The following is an 18,272-nucleotide window of genomic DNA, read 5'->3' on the forward strand; positions in this document are numbered from 1 at the left end:
GAAGGTCTTCAAATCCTGCACTGGACAGATCTCAAAGGGAGGAGGGAAGCCATCTGAGCCCTGGGCATGTTTGTATTTGGTGGTTGGGAAGGAAAGGAGGAATCTAAACAAAGACAAGGGCTTCATCTCCTGCTGCCTTTAATTTTTCTTTCCACATCAAAGAGATCTGTATATCTTATTCCTCAAAGTATGAATGTTAAATTGAGAAGGACCACTTTCCTTAGAAAAGAATGAGATCGACATCTGCTATATGTTAATCTCAGGGTCTGGAAGGTTTCATGACTCAGGCTTGGGCTCTGTCGAAGCGTAATGAGCTACACCTAAGTAACGTCTCTTACCTTCGCAGTGAGTTTGACTCCTCTCACAGGGGCTGGTCACAAACCTGCCATAGTGTCCAGTTTTGATGGTCGTTCATTTCTGTTGCCATTAGGATAATAGAAAGCTGCTTTCGATGTCAGTTCAAAGTTGGGATCCTTGAACTTGGTTGGTTAGTTTTGGGAACAGGTCATTAGTACTTTCATAGATCTCCAAGGGGAGTCTTGATGGGTTGGGAGAATTCAACTGATAGTAAATACTGAGCTCATTTTGCTTCTGTTGACACACTGATGCCCTGAACCAGTAGGAGAGAAGTCTTTGCTGTGTGAGGGACTTCCTTAGATTCCATTAGGAGATTTATTCCAGGGCCTGTTTACTGTGGGTTAAACTTCTCTACACACACACAAAAGAAGGGCATTTCTTGTCAAATTCTTATTTGGGAAAATGAGAAATTTCTAAAATTTCCTTTCAGGTTGTATTGAGTGTAATTTGTTTTTAAGCTTTTGTTCTAATACCTGGCTAATACTATACCCATCCTCCCAGAAGTGAGGGTATACCTTGGGAAGGGGGGGATAAATTTCTAATAAAACCAAAGAATTTTAGAACTTTAACAGAAGCATAAAGAACATGTGTTCCAACACCATTGTTTAACTAAGGAAGACTGGCTTTAGTCATTTTCTCAGGGTCAGGATTAGTTGTTAGCAGAACAGATACTCGAATGCTGATGTTCTGAAGTCAAGGGACAGTTTTTAATAGCCAAATATTCTTTGATCAATTTTATTGTGAATACTTGATAGATACAGAAGAAGATAGATATGTGTGAATTACGAAGCCTGGTACTAAGACAGATCCCTGTGTGTCCACCACCTGACTCAGGACCTCACCATTACCAGCACTACCACACCCTGTGTGGCCCACCCTGGGCCCATCGCCCTGACTCCTCCACTCTCTGGAATTTTGTGTTTTCCTTATACCCTTATGTTACAGTTTTGTCCCCGAAAGATGTTAGGTCAGCTGTCCTAAAGAATATGCCACAATCTGGTTTTGTCTCTGAGTATTTCCTCATATCATTTCACCTGTCCCTCTATTGCCCCAATTTTCTGTATTGAACGGTAAGTTAGGTCTAGAGGCATGATCAGATGCAGCTTTGCAAAGGACCCTTCATATGGGTACTGCTACATAGTCACGTTGCATCACAGAGGGTGGCATGTGCTAACCGGCTTCCCTATGAACCACACTGAGTTTGGTTGCTTGGTTAAATTGGTGCCTCCTGCATGTGCTGTGATGAGCACTCGGTGTCATCCGCAACTGATGAATCACTGAACACTACATCTGAAACTAATGATGTACTGTATGTTGGCTAATTGAATTTAAACTTAAAAAAAAATTTTAGGGGCGCCTGGGTGGCTCAGTTGGTTGAGCGACTGCCTTCGGCTCAGGTCATGATCCTGGAGTCCCGGGATCGAGTCCCGCATCGGGCTCCCTACTCGGCAGGGAGTCTGCTTCTCCCTCTGATCCTCCCCCTCTCATGCTCTCTGTCTCCCATTCTCTCTCTCAGATAAATAAATAAAAAATCTAAAAAAAAAAAAATTTTTAAATTGGTGCCTCCTACAACTCTCCACTGTAAAGGGACATTTTTCCCTTTGAGATTCATAGCTCACCCTCTAAAATAACCTCAAATTGGCATATTCCTATTTAATCATTTGAGTATCCAGTTGGTTTGTATAAATAGGCAATACTCATATGTAGCCATGTCTGGAGAAAAAGACTGAGGATCCAGCTGGAAATACTGTGGGGGTTTTTTGGTCTGTTTAAGAACAAGTGAACAAGAGAAGACCAATTTTTCTTGTGTGGCTAAAAGGTATTTCTGAAAGAATAATTACAAAATGTTCTTAATCAATATGTAGATAGCCATTATAAACATACAAATGAGTGTTGTTGAAATAATATTTATTTTTTAACACTTTTTTAAAAAAGCTCACACTTTATAGTTGTACTGTTTATTCATAATGTAGGTAAAAGCTCATTACCTAAGTACATGGGAAAATATGAGTACCTTTAGAAACTGAAATAACACTACCTGAGGATAGTTTCCCCCTCTCCTGCTGGCCTCATGAATAATGTATCTTGTTGGAATAGAACTTAGGAAAAATGAATCATGCTCTGTGTGTGAGTTTTCAGATTCCAAAATCCACCCAACATTGATAAGTGTGGGTTTGAGTTTCCTTCCTGCTCATCAAGGACACCGTCTTTCCCAGTGTGTCTGTTTGTGTTCAGTCTTTTGACAAATTCCCCTTTACCCCAGATTACCTCCCTTCTATAAATGTTATGTGACTAAATCACATGCTTCGAGAAAAGTGTTTAATATTAGATGAATAAATGCCCTCAACTCGGACTGTAGAAGGGAAGACCCCCCCTGAATGGGGTCCTGTGCTCAGCAATACCTCAGATTCTCCCAAGCATCTGCTTATGAGCTGTCTGCTGAGCTTATAAAAAGTTCCACCCATTCACTTGTGAGGAGTCAGACCCCACGGCCCTTGGCTCGGTAGCCTAATAGCACCATTTCTGACAAAATGCCATTATTTAGTGTGCCTGCGAGAGCTTTGAGCTCTAAGAAATATGTAAAACATCCCTGCCTGTCATGCCTCAAACCCAAGGAGGTTTAAAGGACCCCACTCTTAGCCTCCGTTTTCTTGTGGTTTAGGGCATTGTAGTGCTATTTTTTAAAAGATAAGCCTTTTCCCCCTTAATTTTTTATTGAAGTGTATGTAATAATATTTGTACAAAAAAAGTGCACAACAAATCATAAGTGTATAACCTGAGTGAATTTTCAAAGTGTATACATCATCTAGATCAAGAAATAGAAGACAGCCTGTATCTCAGAAGTCCCCTTACTTGTGCTTCCTCCTGCCATCCTCTTACCCCCAATATAACTATCACCCTGACTTCTAACAATGTGGATTAATTCATTTTGATTGCCCACACATACACCACTCAGTCTGTCAACATTTGTGTGTGTGTGTGTGTGTGTATTGACAGGTCTTCAGTACGATTTTGATTGTAAATCCCTGTGTAATTAGTGAGTCTAGAGAAGCTACTGATTTATCGAAGGGAATCTTTAACAAAACCCATCACCCAAAATGTGCCTTGGGCCAAAATTGGGAACAAGAAGAAGTCAAAGAGGGAGAATCAGGCCCATTTTGCTGGTAAAAGATTTTATTTATGGCCACTCTCTTCTTGGCACAGTGTTCTGGGGATAATGGAATTCCCCAGCTAAGACTCTTTAGCCAGGCTAACAAGGAATTGGAGAGGATAAGTGATCACCAAAAATTCTATATTTGTGTATAAAGGGGGTGTTTTAATACCTCCCTTATGTAAACGTCCCATCTCCACAACCTCCCCTTCCCAGAACTCTCCCAGGAACTATGAAAGTGACAAGACGGTGCGCAGTGTTTAGAAGCAGTTCTAACAGGCATGATTTTCTGGTTTTCGGGTTTCTAGCACATGGAGGGAGGGTGGGGCGGCTGGGTCTCTGACCGCAGCGGAAGTGTCAGCTGACAAGCCTGATAAAAGGGCATGGTATTGAAAAGCCATAAAAATCAGATCCAAGAACTCAAAAAAGCTTTTGGACCTGGGAACAAGCAGCCTTCTAGACCTCCAAAGCCCCCAGGACACCATTGTGCATTGTCATGCTCACAGTGATGATCCTGAGTCATTGTAAAAAGCGTAGATTATGTGTACTTTCTGGAATGAGAAAAATTGCTACCAAAAAATGGTTAGGAGGCTGGCTCTGCAGTCAGCTTGGATCAGCCCTGCATCTGGTACTCACAGCTGTGTGGCCCTGGGCAATTTACTTGACCTCATCTGTAAAATGGGGACAATAGTGTCCCTACCTCATAGCACTGTTGCATGGATCAAATTCCAGGCAGCATTCCTTGTAAGCTCTAGGTAGTTGTTTCCTGTTACTAGTTTTGGGCACCGGGACAAATGAATAGGTGGAACATTTGGTTCTTTGGCTACAAGTGAGATGTTGCCTTTTAAAACAAAGCTTGCGTTTCGTAGCTAGGGCCTCTCCAAATACATACAGTGCTACAAAATGACTACTTCTCTTGAAGTGATGGAGACATTAAGGCTTTGAAGCAATTCATAATATAAATTAAAGTAAGTGGACAAAACCACAAGGAGACAGGTTAAAGATCCAGAAGAGGAGCATATAATGACGTAGTCCTCCGGGAGCCCAGGGTTGCTCTAATACCCGAGTGTCGCGGTACATGGCCCAGACACACATCACCCCTCCTCTCCTTTCTCAGTAGGGTCCCGTGTGCCACGGAAATAAATGAGGAGTCCTGTCTTTTCTTCCTTGGTGCTTATTTAGGTGGCTGATTTATGAAGAACCTGGATTTCAGGGTGTGCCTTTTGTCCTGGAACCTGGTGAATACCCCGACTTGTCCTTCTGGGATACAGAAGAAGCGTACATTGGATCCATGAGGCCTCTGAAAATGGTAAAAAAGAAACCTAACAAAATGTTCCTGGAGTCTGATGCTTTGTCAGCTTGACATTGATAGTTCACAGGCTGTGACTCTGAAGCATAGTTTTAAAAACGCAGATCGGTGGTAGATGGAACCTCTCGCTAGACAGAAACAATAGGATAACTTGCCGGACGCTCTAGATGGAAAAATAGATAAGCCCGTGTCATCTGCCTCCGAGGCAGTCTCAGCCTTGCAGAGCCACACGTGTGTGTGCAGAGCTGCAGCCCAGGGCAGGTCTAAGAAATGAAGACAGTGAAGAGCTAAACCCTTGTGGAAAAACAGGAAGGACAGATGAAGTCCACCTTGGAGGTGATGTGACCGAGGAGAGGGATGATTAGGAGAGCTTCATGCTCAATCAAGTTGGGTCTTAAAAACCACACAGGACTGTGTTAGATGGAGATGTCAGGGAATGCTCTGCCTGAGCCCGGGCGGAGCTGGGGAAGGGCAGGGCAGGTGGGCACCAGCCCAGTTGTAGCGACCAGAGGCTAGGGTGCGGGGGGCAGCCTGGGGGGCCCTGGGGCTGGATGTGTGAATATTGTGCCCCAGCATCTGCCTTAGAGAGGAGCCTGTGCTTCCTCCCCCCTCCCCCTGTCTTTTGTTGTGTTCCTTCTATCTCTTCTGCTAAACTCTAAGCCTTGGGAGGGTCCAGGCTGTACCTGTCTTGTCCCCCACGTGGAGCACGGTGTGTGCTACATGGCAAGAGGTGCTCACTAACTACCCATGCCACCAGGGCGGCTCTTGCGACAAACATGTTTCTGAAATCGCACTTTGCGGTGGTTTTCTAGAGTCAGTTTGAAACAGATTAGAAAGTCATGGAGATAATTTTTGTCTTAATTTTACCTCTCCTGCCAAAGCCTGTGGTTTAGCTACCTCCATGTTTGCTGATCTTCATGCAAAACTCATTTGCATTATAAATGACTTTTTCATTATAAATGATTTGTTTCTAAAATTTACTTTCAAAGAACAAAGTTTAGTTAGTTCTGTGAATATATGAAAGAATTGTCCCAGGTTTTGAAGGCTGTTTCAAATAATTTACAAAACTGTGAAGTTTATGGCATTGGAAAAGGATACTTTTGAAAGGGTGCTTAGTACACTCAGTGTCCTCCCCCTCCCCCCCCATCCACAGAGGATAGCTTCCAAGACCTTCAGTGGGTGCCCGAAATCATGGATGGCACCAAACCCTCTATATACTATGTCTTTTTCCTATATTTATATGATAAAATTTCATTTATAAATTAAATTATATATTATCTAGTTTACAAGTTAGGCACAGTAAGACATAAACAGTAACTAATAATAAAATAGAACAAGTATAACAATATACTGTAGTTAAAGTCCTGTGAATGCAGTCCCTCTCTCTCAGAATCTCTTATTGTACTATAATCGCCCTTCTTGTGATGGAGTGAAATGATAAAGTGCCTGCCTGATGAGGTGAAGTGAGGTGGGGGAGCATAGGTGTTGTGACGCAGCCTTAGGCTACTCCTGACCTTCGTCGGACAGTATGTCCGGAGGAGGATTCTCTGCTTCCAGACTGTGATTGACTGCGGGTAACAAACTGGAAAGTGAAATGCAGATAATGGGGGGCTACTGCACTTGGTTGTTTAAACTCTGGTTTGTTGATAAAATCAGCAACATTCCTTTATAATTACAGTTCAGTTGGTGCATCTGAGCACCTTTGGCTGCACTTAAAAAAAAAAAAAAAAAAGCTGTTCTATATCAGTGGAAAATATTCTCCTGACTTTCCCGCTGCCGATTTTAACTCTTACCCCATTTATTATTTCTGTGTAATAATACCTTTTTCTGTGGCTTCTTTTTAGTGAGTTTTCTGGTGATTTACAAAAACTTTATTATGAAAGTATCACAACCCCCATAGACCCATCCTTTGGGCTAGTTTAAATTCTACCCAACAGCTCATGGAATTATTTCAAGAGTCCTCCAGACCATATTGTGAACTTGTGTGAACTCAACAGTTTTGTAAGCCACGGGTTGCAAAACCCAGTGCCTCCAGGGGCCAGGCAGCAAACAGACATGAGTGAGGGTGGCAGGGAGTTGAACCCTGAGGGGCCAGGCAGCAAACAGACATGAGTGAGGGTGGCAGGGAGTTGAACTGAGAGCGCAGTAGAGACAGGCCAACCCCGCGCAAGTCCCGGCTGGAGCATGAGCCCACGGGAGAGGTAGTCCGTGCACAAGGGGAGGGCTGCTGCCTCTGAGCTCTGTGTCCAGAAACATCCGATCTTGTGGCTGCTCTTTAAGGGAAATAAGAGGAATGCATTTTTGTGAGACATTTTCTGAATAAAAACAAAAACAAAAAAACTCAGCTTATTGGGTTAAAAAACTTACCTACCATGCAAATTCAGCTTACAGACCACCTCTGCTCTACACAGTCTTCCTCATTCTTCATCTGCATCATTGTAGCTTCAGAACTGTTGCAGCCTCACTTAAACGAGAGGCACGCACACTGGGACGTTCGATCGCTGACCATCAGCTGCCATGGGTCATATAAAATGGTAATCTATCCACGAAGAGCTGTGTTTCTGACTATATTATTTTTCTTTTCAGGGTGGACGTAAAGTTGAATTCCCTACTGATCCAAAGGTAAAAATGTTTATTTTTAAAATTTTATTCCTATTCCATCCCCACGAAGATAATGTGGTTTTACGCATCAACCTCCATGAAACATAATTGCAGCTAAAGGAAGTCATCCAAGTGATACATGCCATCCCTTAGACTGGAAGATGACGCTAATGGCACTAATAATCCCTCTCAGTACATGTAGCCATGGCTTAAAATGTTCATCGTTGCATTCAGTTTGTAATTTGTGGTTGTATTTACTAATTGTGGGGCCTGTTGCTGCTTGCCAGTTAGCCAGGAAAAACTGAGTTCTCAAGACAAGATCTCCCTTTCTCCTATTTCTACTTTGCACATTTATGACACATTTATGTTTCTTTTCTTTCTTTTTTTTTTAAAATAAGCTCCATGCCTAACGTGGGGCTTGAACTCATGACCCTGAGGTCAAGAGTTGCATGCTCCTACCAATGAATCCAGTCAGGTACCCCTGTATTTCATTTTTATTTATTTATTTTTTTAAAGATTTTATTTATTTTCTTGACAGAGAGAGAGAGAGAGACCAAGTAGGCAGAGAGGCAGGCAGAGGGAGAGGGAGAAGCAGGCTCCCCGCTGAGCAGGGAGCCCGATGTGGGGCTCGATCCTAGGACCCTGGGATCATGACCTGAGCCGAAGGCAGCCGCTTAACCGGCTGAGCCACCCAGGCACCCCTGTATTTCATTTTTAAAGCAACTTAGGATCCTCTGGTTCCTTAGTTTATCCTAAGCAAAATTCTAAATATCAGTTCTAGACATTGAACAAAAACCAATTTTTTTAACCAATTATTTATAAACTGTCTTTTGAACCTGGCTTTGGGCTGCACCACACCAGGATAAAAATTCTGAGTTTTAAAATTTAAAATACTGGTGGCGCCTGGGTGGCTCAGTCGTTAAGCGTCTGCCTTCGGCTCAGGTCATGATCCCAGGGTCCTGGAATCAAGTCCCGTGTCAGGCTCCCTGCTCTGCGGGAAGCCTGCTTCTCCCTCTCCCACTCCTCCTGCTTGTGTTCTCTCTCTCGCTGTGTCTCTCTCTCTGTCAAATAAATAAACAAAAAATCTTTAAAAAAAATAAAATAAAATAAAATTTAAAATACTACTATTTAGTTAATTTAAAAAATAAGATCAGGAAGTTCTGTGTTCTACGACTTAGTGATATTAAATGACTGGTTTAACATTTGGCTGTTGTGATATTTAACTTCTTACAATTAGTGGCCTATCATTTCTATTGTAGGTAGTTATTTATGAAAAGCCTTTCTTTGAGGGAAAATGTATGGAACTAGAAACAGAAATGTGTAGTTTTATCGTGGAAGCAGGTGAAACAGAAGAAACAACAGATGACAGTTTGCCATTTATGTCCGTGGGCTCGATGAAAGTTCTGAGAGGAATGTAAGTAGGTGGGAGTAACCAGGGGGGAGGGGGTGTCTTTTTTATCCCTTTAGTAAAGTAATAGACACGTTTCCCCTACTCCCACCACCACCACCACCACCAAAAAACCATTCCAGATAGTACGGTAGAGTGAATTTCAAACATGTTCTCAACCAGAGTGAATTTCAGACATATTCTCTAGACCTGGATTTGACACAGTGGATCAAGGGGCTGTTTGGGGCCAGTCAGCTGAGCAAGGCTAATAAATTGGCCCACACTGATCAAATCTACATCTTGTTTATTAATATTATGCTCCAAACTATTGAACTATTAGTTTGCTTTCTATTTTTTATGATATTTTACACTTTAGAGATCTAACATATTTCCTTTAGAAGTATACATTGAAAATGGTCTTGTAAACAGGCAAAAATATTTTAATTACTCATTGAAGAAAATTTATCCAGTTTTATTTGCTGAAGTTCTTTTTTTTTTTTAAGATTTATTTGAGAGAGAGAAAGAGAGCATGTGAGTGGGGGGAGGGGCAGAGGGAGAGAGAGAGAGAGAAAGAGAGAGAAAGAATCTCCAGCAGACTCCCCACGGAGCATGGAGCTCAATGCAGGGCTTGATCCCCAAACCCTGGGATCATGACCTGAATCAAAATCAAGAGTCAGATGCTTAACTGAGACACCCAGGTGCTCCTGCTGAAGTTCTTTTGAGTCATTCTTATTAAACACACACACACACACACACACTCCCTCTACTCCTTTATAGAATGTTGATGTATATTTCTTAGGTTGTTCCTTAGGGGTCCATTCTATTAGTCTCTTAAATTTAGAGAAGAATTGCAATAGTCATAGTGCACGAGTCTGTGTCTAGCTTCATAACTATTAGTATTTGTTAATGAAACTGATAAATACATGGGAAAAATTTTAGCACTGATGAAAACATGTTCTTTCTGTTGTAGTTGGGTTGCTTATGAGAAGCCTGAATTTACAGGTCATCAGTATTTGCTTGAAGAAGGAGAGTACAAGGACTGGAAAGATTGGGGAGGTTACAATGGAGAACTTCAGTCTTTACGACCTATATTAGGTGTAAGTTAAAGAAAAGCTAATAGATAATACTTGATCTTTTTTGAATAATAAGTGGGTAGCCTTTGAATTTTGAATTTTTTTCCTTAATAGGATTTTTCAAATGCTCACATGATAATGTACAGTGAAAAAAACTTTGGATCCAAAGGTTCCAGTATTGACGTCTTAGGAATTGTTGCTAACTTAAAGGAGACTGGATATGGATTGAAGACACAGTCTATTAATGTACTGAGTGGAGTGTAAGTAAAATGACCCAGTCGGGATTTTAAACACTTTTACGTTGGGTTGTATTAAATTGATAGTATCTCTGACACAGAGTAGGCACTCAATATCAATAACTAAACATTAAATCAGTCATTTAATATGTTCTGCCACAGTATTTTCATAACTGCTTTTTAAAATCTTTCTCATATAATCTTTTTTTCATGTGTAATACAACATTGAAATAGACTTTTGGGTTTCATGATTGAAACCTACAGATCCACTTCTCTTATCATTCTGCATGGAAAGGTCTCCTGGATTTCTTATGATGGGAATCAAATAAAAAATAATGATCTAATACTAGAAAACTGAGGTTGGGATAAAGTCCCATTCATTTTCCTGTAGTCCTTGCAGGGGAGAAAGAATTTCTTCTACCCATCAAGATTCTTCTAGCTGGTCTAAGAATTAAATTGACATAAGATAGATTAACAAGAGAAAAAAAAACCACCAAAGTTAATTACATCCTCATGGAGGTCCAATAATGAAATTGAGACCCAAAGGAATAATCAAAATCAAGAGTCAGATGCTTAACTGAGCCACCCAGGTGCTCCTGGGTAGGCAGGGTAGGCAGTTTTTATATATTTTAGGCAGAGAGACAATACATTTGTTAGGAATTGACAGGATAAAACTTGTTTGGAAGCTTCAATTAGTAAGGAATTCTAAATAGAATTTGGGCTAATGTAATAAATTAGTAAAAAGTAACAAGGTTTGTTTATACAGCCTTCTCGGCTCTAAATTCCCTATCTCTGGTGATGAAGGTGTGTCTCTACCTCCTGGTACAGGGAGGATACCATTCACATGGGAGATTTATTTCCTGTTTTCAGAGAGGCAGAGGAGGGTCTGAGAGTCGTTCATGCACAGGCTGTTTCTTAAGTAACTTTACTTTGAAATAATCGATATGCCATTGTGGTCCTTTTTGGGGTAGCCTGCCCTGAGCCCCGACGTCCTACATCTGCTCCATTTTATTTCTTCACTATTACTTTGACATAAAAATTAATGTTTCAGTGTACCTGGAGTTAGCAATTGAATGCTTTATTTTAATGCTAATGTAAGCTTTTATTGAAAGATGATCAGTCAAGATTCTTTGGGATGCACACGACTGCAAGCCAACCTAAACTGATAAAAGTGATAAAAATGGAATTTATCAGACTACATAACTTAAAAGTCCTGGAAAAGATTTTTGCTTCAGTCATGGCTGGATGTCGGGTTTAGACACTGTCATTAGAACTTGCTCTCTGTCTCTTGACTGGGCTGTTTCCTATGCTGGCTTCGTTTTAGGCAGGCCATTTCCATCTGGTGGAAGTTCTTTTCTTCTCACTGTGTCCAGTGGAAAGAGCTTCTCTTTCCCACAACAGTTCCAGGTTTGACTTTGATTCTCTCAGCTTGGGTCATGTGTACCTGCCTGAACCAATCTCTGTAGTCAAGGAGATGACAGTGCCCACGTGATGTGCACAGTCCCAGAGCAGGGTAGGGTCAGTCCCACAGAGCCACTTATATATGATTGGGGTGAGTGGTTCCCCAGGAACAATAGAAAGAATGGGGACAGATACTGGATGGGCAAAACACGTGTCTATTAAAAGAAGTTATATAATTATTCTTATGATCCAGGTTGATGTCAGTTATAATTTGTTGTAAGTGAGAGTATTCTTAAATAATCATATGAAATTATTTGACATGGGTTCTGTTGAAAGTGTTTGATGTTAGGTTTTTTTATGTCATGAGTAACATAGGCTATTTAGATCATTCTAACCTCAATTCTGTCGTATTTTGTGGAGCCTCCCATAGGATCCCTGGATATCTGAGATGTGTCTACAGTGTAATATGCTTTTACTATTAGTCACATTCGCCAAATCCTTGCGTAGGTTGTTGCTTGTGGCGCCATCTTGGCGGGGGTGACATCCGGGACTTCTGGGTCTTCATTCTCAGCAGGAGATGCCTCTACCGCGTTGTGCTGTGGCACCCTAACATTTTACAGTCTGCCATAGACAAAAGGTATGGTATGGCAGAAGTCATGTGAAATGTTGCCGTGGCTCTGTAGTATTTTGAATTGCCTTTAGAGTTAATTACTTACAAGGAAAATAGTGACCAGTTCAGTCTGAAAGAACAGTTGTACGTTTTGGTACTCACCAGGTATGTTGGTTCCATTAGTCAGAGTCCAGTCATGCATTCTAGCAGAGGAAGCAAGAGGATGTTGGGTAGGATTCCCTTGGGGCATTTATGTAGCTTGTGTTGTTAGCACAGGTAGGATCGTGCCCAGAGCCGGTCTTTTTTTTTTTTTTTTTTAACCCAGCCTTTGTTTACTTGCAATTAGTTTCCTTTATAAAATGTTGCTTTTATAGGTTTCTATTTTTAGTCATTTCTAGTTGTATTTCCTGGTTTAGGCTTTTTTTCTGGTGATAGCAGTTGAGTTGTGGTACTGGCGGAATTTGAAGGGAGGTATGCACACATCACCGCCCCCCACACCACTTCCTTTTAAATTCTGTGGTTTTGGAAGGGCTTCCGTATTTACCAGGGCCAGCTGCTTCCTCAGAATTCATTTAGTTGGTTATTTGACAAATATTGATTGAGGTCTGTTACGTGCAAAGTACTATATTATGTCCTCACAGAAGTTACAGTATTCATATAAAACATAAATCATTGCTACAAAAGACCTAGAGATTAAGTGCTTTGGGAATCTACTGAGCAGAAAGAGATTAATTTCCAGTTTGTACACAGGGAAGACTTTGGCCGAAGAAGTGGCATTGGACCCGGGCCTTGTGAGGTAGATAGATTGAGGTGTGCCAACACGAGGGAGGAAGACTAGCCTGTGTGTTTTTAATAGTTTCAAGGAAAAAATGATTTTAATGACTTTATTCTTCTTGGTAAATAAGAATTTTAGTTTGGTTTTTCATTTCTCAATATGGAACGTGAAAACTTTTCAGAAGACTTTTTTGAGATTCCCGTTCTGGGTGTCTCCCAAGAGGTTCCCTATCACAGGGGTAATAAAGTGCTTGGGTGGTAAACTCATTTTTACCTCAGACACAGAGACCAGCCTTCAGGAAGGCTGCCCATGAATCCAACCATGGAGGTGTTGGGAACTGCATTCCGTTTTCTTACTGCAACATCAGAAGAAACTCCCTCTCACAGCTCTACTAAGCAATTTCAAGTTCTGTGCTATGCTCTTGTTCACATGGTGGAAACTGGGCTAGTTTTTTTAAAACTAAGAACAAAAGGAAATATTTCTAGAGTCGAGCTAAAAAAATTAAAGTGCTGTCATTTTAATTTCTTTTTCCTTTTCCCTTCCACGGAAGGGCTGGTTTGCCCTGCCCCCCTTAAGTTCTGAGCAGTGACTCCACCAGGCTGGGACCTGCCGGTACTCATACTCGCTCTCTCCCCACCACCCCCTCCAACCTTAGAAACAGGGAAGTGTTGATTCACGTGTACAGAATATGTTGAAATAAGGACAGTGAGGAATTTTCTTCTTATGAGTCTCAAGTGTAAGTTATAGATATACCGGAGAATCTCAGATCTGAGTTTTGGGGTTTTATTTTTACCCTCATATTCATGGGTGATTCATCTGGGGCTGCATCTCAGGAGGAAAACGACCCTACTCTCAATTCAAGTAACACCTTAATAAGTGGTTTGTTTGGTTCAGCCTCCGTGAATTATATAGGTTTATGTGGTGGTGGGTGTTTCCTTACAAGTGATTTATTTTAGTTTTATAGGGAAATAGAGTATTCTCACTTGTTAGTTTTATTTAAAAAAAAAAACAAGTGCTGGGTAAAGCTTCCTCCAACGCTCACTCACTTGCCTCCTCTCCCGTGGTCCGTGTCTCCCCACTCACAGCCTTCCCTCCAGACCTTGAAGTCAATCAAGCAAAAAGGCCTTTTAACCTTCTCTTCTCCTTTAACTAGTTACAGATGCAGAGCCTGCCAGGAATACTTTTTTTGTGATACGGCTTAACCTCTTTTTCTTTATTTCTTCTTCTTCTTCTTCCTCTTCTTCTTCTTCTCCTTCTCTTCTTCTTCTTCTCCTTCTTCTTCTCCTTCTCTTCTTCTTCTCCTTCTTCTTCTTGTTCTTCTTCCTCTTCCTCTTCCTTTTCTTTCTTCTTTCTTCTTTCTTCTTTCTTTCTTCTTCTTTCTTCTTCTTCTCCCGGTTTTTGTAAAGTAGATATTCTTGCTGTGCAGATATTCCTCCCCACATAAATTCCATGCTCTCACTTGGCCGTCACTTCTCTTCATAAGCCCAAGGCCGTACACCGAGGCTCCCAGGCTCTGTATAAGCTCATGCAACATCAGCACTGGGATCCTGGGCAACCTCCTTACCTATGAATGAAAAGAGGATCTCTTAAGCAAAAAGGCCTTTTAACGTTCTCTTCTCCTTTAACTAGTTACAGATGCAGAGCCTGCCAGGAATACTTTTTTTGTGATACGGCTTAACCTCTTTTTCTTTATTTCTTCTTCTTCTTCTTCTTCTTCTTCTTCTTCTTCCTCTTCTTCTTCCTCTTCCTCTTCCTCTTCCTCTTCTTTCTACTTTCTTCTTTCTTCTTTCTTCTTCTTCTCCCGGTTTTTGTAAAGTAGATATTCTTGCTGTGCAGATGTTCCTCCCCACATAAATTCCATGCTCTCACTTGGCCATCACTTCTTTTCATAAGCCCAAGGCCGTACACCGAGGCTCCCAGGCTCTGTATAAGCTCATGCAACGTTAGCACTGGGATCCTGGGCAACCTCCTTACCTATGAATGAAAAGAGGATCTCTCACAAAGGTTAAGTGACCCCTTCAAAGTTATCTGGAAGTTAATGTCATGACCATAGCTGGGACTAGGTCTCCTAACTCCTGACCTCACAATGTTAAAGGACAGGCTCTCAAAATAGCTGATGAGGTTCTGAAGTGAGGGGGCAGCCTTTCATGCAGTAGACCGGCTGGGCTTCCAGACAGCCGGAAGTGCGCGTGCAGATGCTTGCTGTCCTGAGCTACTTGACACTGGAGATTTCTGCCGTGGTCATCTTCTCCTTGATTGCTCTTCATTTCCTAATGACTGCCTTTGGGTTTTTGTCTAAAGTCAAGCCCTTTTGACAGTGAAATCATAATCTATTCTAGCTATAAAGTGTGCGGACTGTCTTAAGTATAGCTTAACGGAAGAGTAAATGAAAGGAGACTTTTGACAGGGCACATGGCAGCTCGGGTCATGATGCAGTGTGGGGAGCCTCGGGAGACCCGGTGGGGGCTCAGCCTTCCTTGGCCACCAACTAATCAATTGTGTCACCCTGGACAAGTCATTTCCCATTCAGGACAAACACCAACAAATAATTCCATGTGCTACTTCTCAGCCATCTGTAAATTCAAGGGCAAGGATCGTCGTTTTCATCCTTGCACGCCTACTGCCCTCTAGTTCCTGACACACAATAAATGACCAGTTGATGTTTGTTGAAAGAATCAATGAATTAACTTTTCTATGTCTTTAGCTTTTCCGTTCTGTAAAATGGGAAAACCTGTACCTCCCTAGATTGAATGTAGTCAAAGATGTGAAAGCATTTTGGAAAGTTTTGAGTATATATACAGGCATATAGGTATTATTCCTTTCAGCTCCAAGTCGGTCAGGAGGGCAGCGAATTAAATCAGGAGGAGACGCTGAGTTATCTCTTGAATATAACGGAACTGAAAAACTTTCAAAGACTATCATTGGCTAGGAAGTATCATCAGTAAGTTCGTTTTGTTGATTATCCTCTGAGTGTAGATCACTTGAAAGGTGACAAAAGAAAACATCCCAGAAGAGATTTTAGTATTTCTGAGTGTTTGTTCAATGTTGCTTACTCTACATGGTCATGTCACGTCGGAAATCCTGTTCCAAATAAAATTTTAATTACTTAGCTATATTTTTTGTTTGTTTGGTTTTTAGTGGTAAATTTGGAGCAATTTTTTATTATACCAATGGACATAAATCCACTAAGGATATGGAGAATTTTGTTTTACAGTCAACTTGGTCAAAATCATAACTATTTGCATAAGAAACAAAACTTATAACCCAAATAATTCTTGAACTGTTGTGATGACCTTGCAAAAGGAGAGCAATATATTTATAAAGATGCCCAGCTCTTGAAATTTGACTGATGTGTTATACATCAAGATGATTACATAGAACATCAAGGTAGCATAATTATTAATCAGCCTTATTGTTTCAAATAATATTTAAATTCCAGGGTGGTTCACTACTTCCATGGGTTTGAATTTCCTGCACACAGCGTGAGAATTCTTATCTCTCTGTGTATACCTGCCAACCTGAAGAATGTGTTTTTCACCCAAAGAGTAAAATTACTGTGATTTGTAAAAGAGGTATCATACTTCGGTTCTGCCTCTGACCTTTCCTCCCTTCCAGCCTCATCCCCTCCCCCATTCACAGTGTCTCCTTTTCTCCAGTAATGCCCAATATCTTACAGTTTCCCAACACACCCGAGTCTGTCACATCTCTGCACCTTAGTACATGCTGTTCTCCCCAGCTATATTTTTTTTAAAGCATTTCTTCTGTCAACTTTTTTTCTTTCCACTGTGGTTTGTTGTGTAATAGAGACATAGTTTCTTGTAATCTTTCTGGAAAAATATTAATGTTGATAACAAAAAGAACTCTTGCTTGCTTACTAAGAGAACTTTACAGGTACTCTTGGAAGTCCAGATTGTTTCCTTAAAATAGAATTAGAAAGAAATACAGACAAATATCCCCATTGGAGCTTTCTCAGGGAATAGGATTTGATAAGTGAGAACACCAAAAGGTTCAGGTAAAGATACTCTTTCACTTGTCACTTTGATTTGTCATAGAGATAAATCTCCCAAAAGACTAACAGAGAATCAGAAAAATCAAGATTACTGATTATTAAAATAAATGGGAGTTTCTTATGATACATATTTACCTAAGTGGGTTTGATAGTTTTATTATACATGTAAACTATGAATTATAACAAGTCAGTGTTTTTGTTTCTTTAGATGGGTAGCCTATGAGAATCCTGACTTCACAGGAGAACAGTATATACTGGATAAAGGCTTCTATACCAGTTTTGAGGACTGGGGAGGCAAAAATTGTAAGATCTCTTCTGTTCAACCCATATGTTTGGTAAGGAGTTATACTTTTATATGAGAATATTTAACTGACTTCTGGATTTCCTTAATGTGTACTTCCAGTTCATGAGATACATAACACTACAAAAACTATTCTGAGATTATTTTTCACAGTAATTGCTAATGATCTGGAAGAAAAAACTTTTTCGAGATGTGTGCTCTACTCATTTCCTTCTCTCTTCCCTTTAAAAATTTTTAGGATTCTTTCACTGGCCCAAGGAAACGAAGTCAGGTAACTTAAAAAATAATCTATTTTTTATAATTAGGGGCTTCCACTGAAAAGCTGATCTTATGTGTAAAATGTGAGACATTTGGGACATTTTGTTAGTTTTACCCAGTTTTATACCTGAAAGCTTAATTGTATCTTAAAATTAGATTTAGGTTTCCTTTATAAATGCTTGATAGCACATACCCACATCTAAATCTTTCTTATAAAATGCTCTTATTATGTAAAGTTGAATTTGATATCATTATACCAGATCAATTTACATTAATACACTAAGATTCATATCTCAAACAATACATATGATAAACAGTAAAATGAATTTTCATATTTGCTGCGTCTGCATTAGACAAACATTCTATATGGTCTATTTTATATGGTCTCTCACCCAAGCCTTTGAACGCTGAGTGTCGGCATCAACTGAAGTGTCACCTTGGTTATTTAGGCTTTTTAATGAAGTGTTCAGAGTTCAGACAGCCCTAATTACAGAGGCGAAAACACCACTGTAGCCTCCTTTATTGGCACACACAGGATTCTAATAAGTCAGCATGTATCTTCCATTGAGAGGGAGGAAAACTATACTATGTTTCCAAAATATAGTTTCTTGTAAATGTTAGAACTGATGAACAATTACTTTTGGCCACAATAAAGCTTTAAAATGCCTCACAGCTTGTTGCGACATGGTGTTCTATAGAAACCGGCCTCTATTGTTGGATTGTCCTTTGATGTCTCTGAATTAAATAAGCATGAATGGGGCAGCCAAAGTATTTCTAATTGGTCATTAATGTAGAAGTAGAAAA

General features: G+C 40.5%; 1 protein-coding gene across 1 annotated transcript in view; it reads left to right on the forward strand.

Annotated features, from left to right (window-relative positions):
* Positions 1-18,272, forward strand: part of CRYBG1 (crystallin beta-gamma domain containing 1) — a 185,798-nt gene that overhangs the window by 154,469 nt on the left and 13,057 nt on the right. Inside the window, exons 9-15 of the mRNA XM_081828731.1 lie at positions 4,691-4,817; positions 7,404-7,439; positions 8,678-8,832; positions 9,776-9,902; positions 9,993-10,138; positions 17,118-17,244; positions 17,449-17,481. Of these exons, the coding sequence (XP_081684857.1) occupies positions 4,691-4,817; positions 7,404-7,439; positions 8,678-8,832; positions 9,776-9,902; positions 9,993-10,138; positions 17,118-17,244; positions 17,449-17,481 (751 nt within the window). The remainder of the gene's footprint in view (positions 1-4,690; positions 4,818-7,403; positions 7,440-8,677; positions 8,833-9,775; positions 9,903-9,992; positions 10,139-17,117; positions 17,245-17,448; positions 17,482-18,272) is intronic.

The sequence above is a fragment of the Leptonychotes weddellii genome, chromosome 8 (assembly GCF_054177405.1).
Source record: "Leptonychotes weddellii isolate Sample4059 chromosome 8, ASM5417740v2, whole genome shotgun sequence".
Taxonomy (NCBI): domain Eukaryota; kingdom Metazoa; phylum Chordata; class Mammalia; order Carnivora; family Phocidae; genus Leptonychotes; species Leptonychotes weddellii.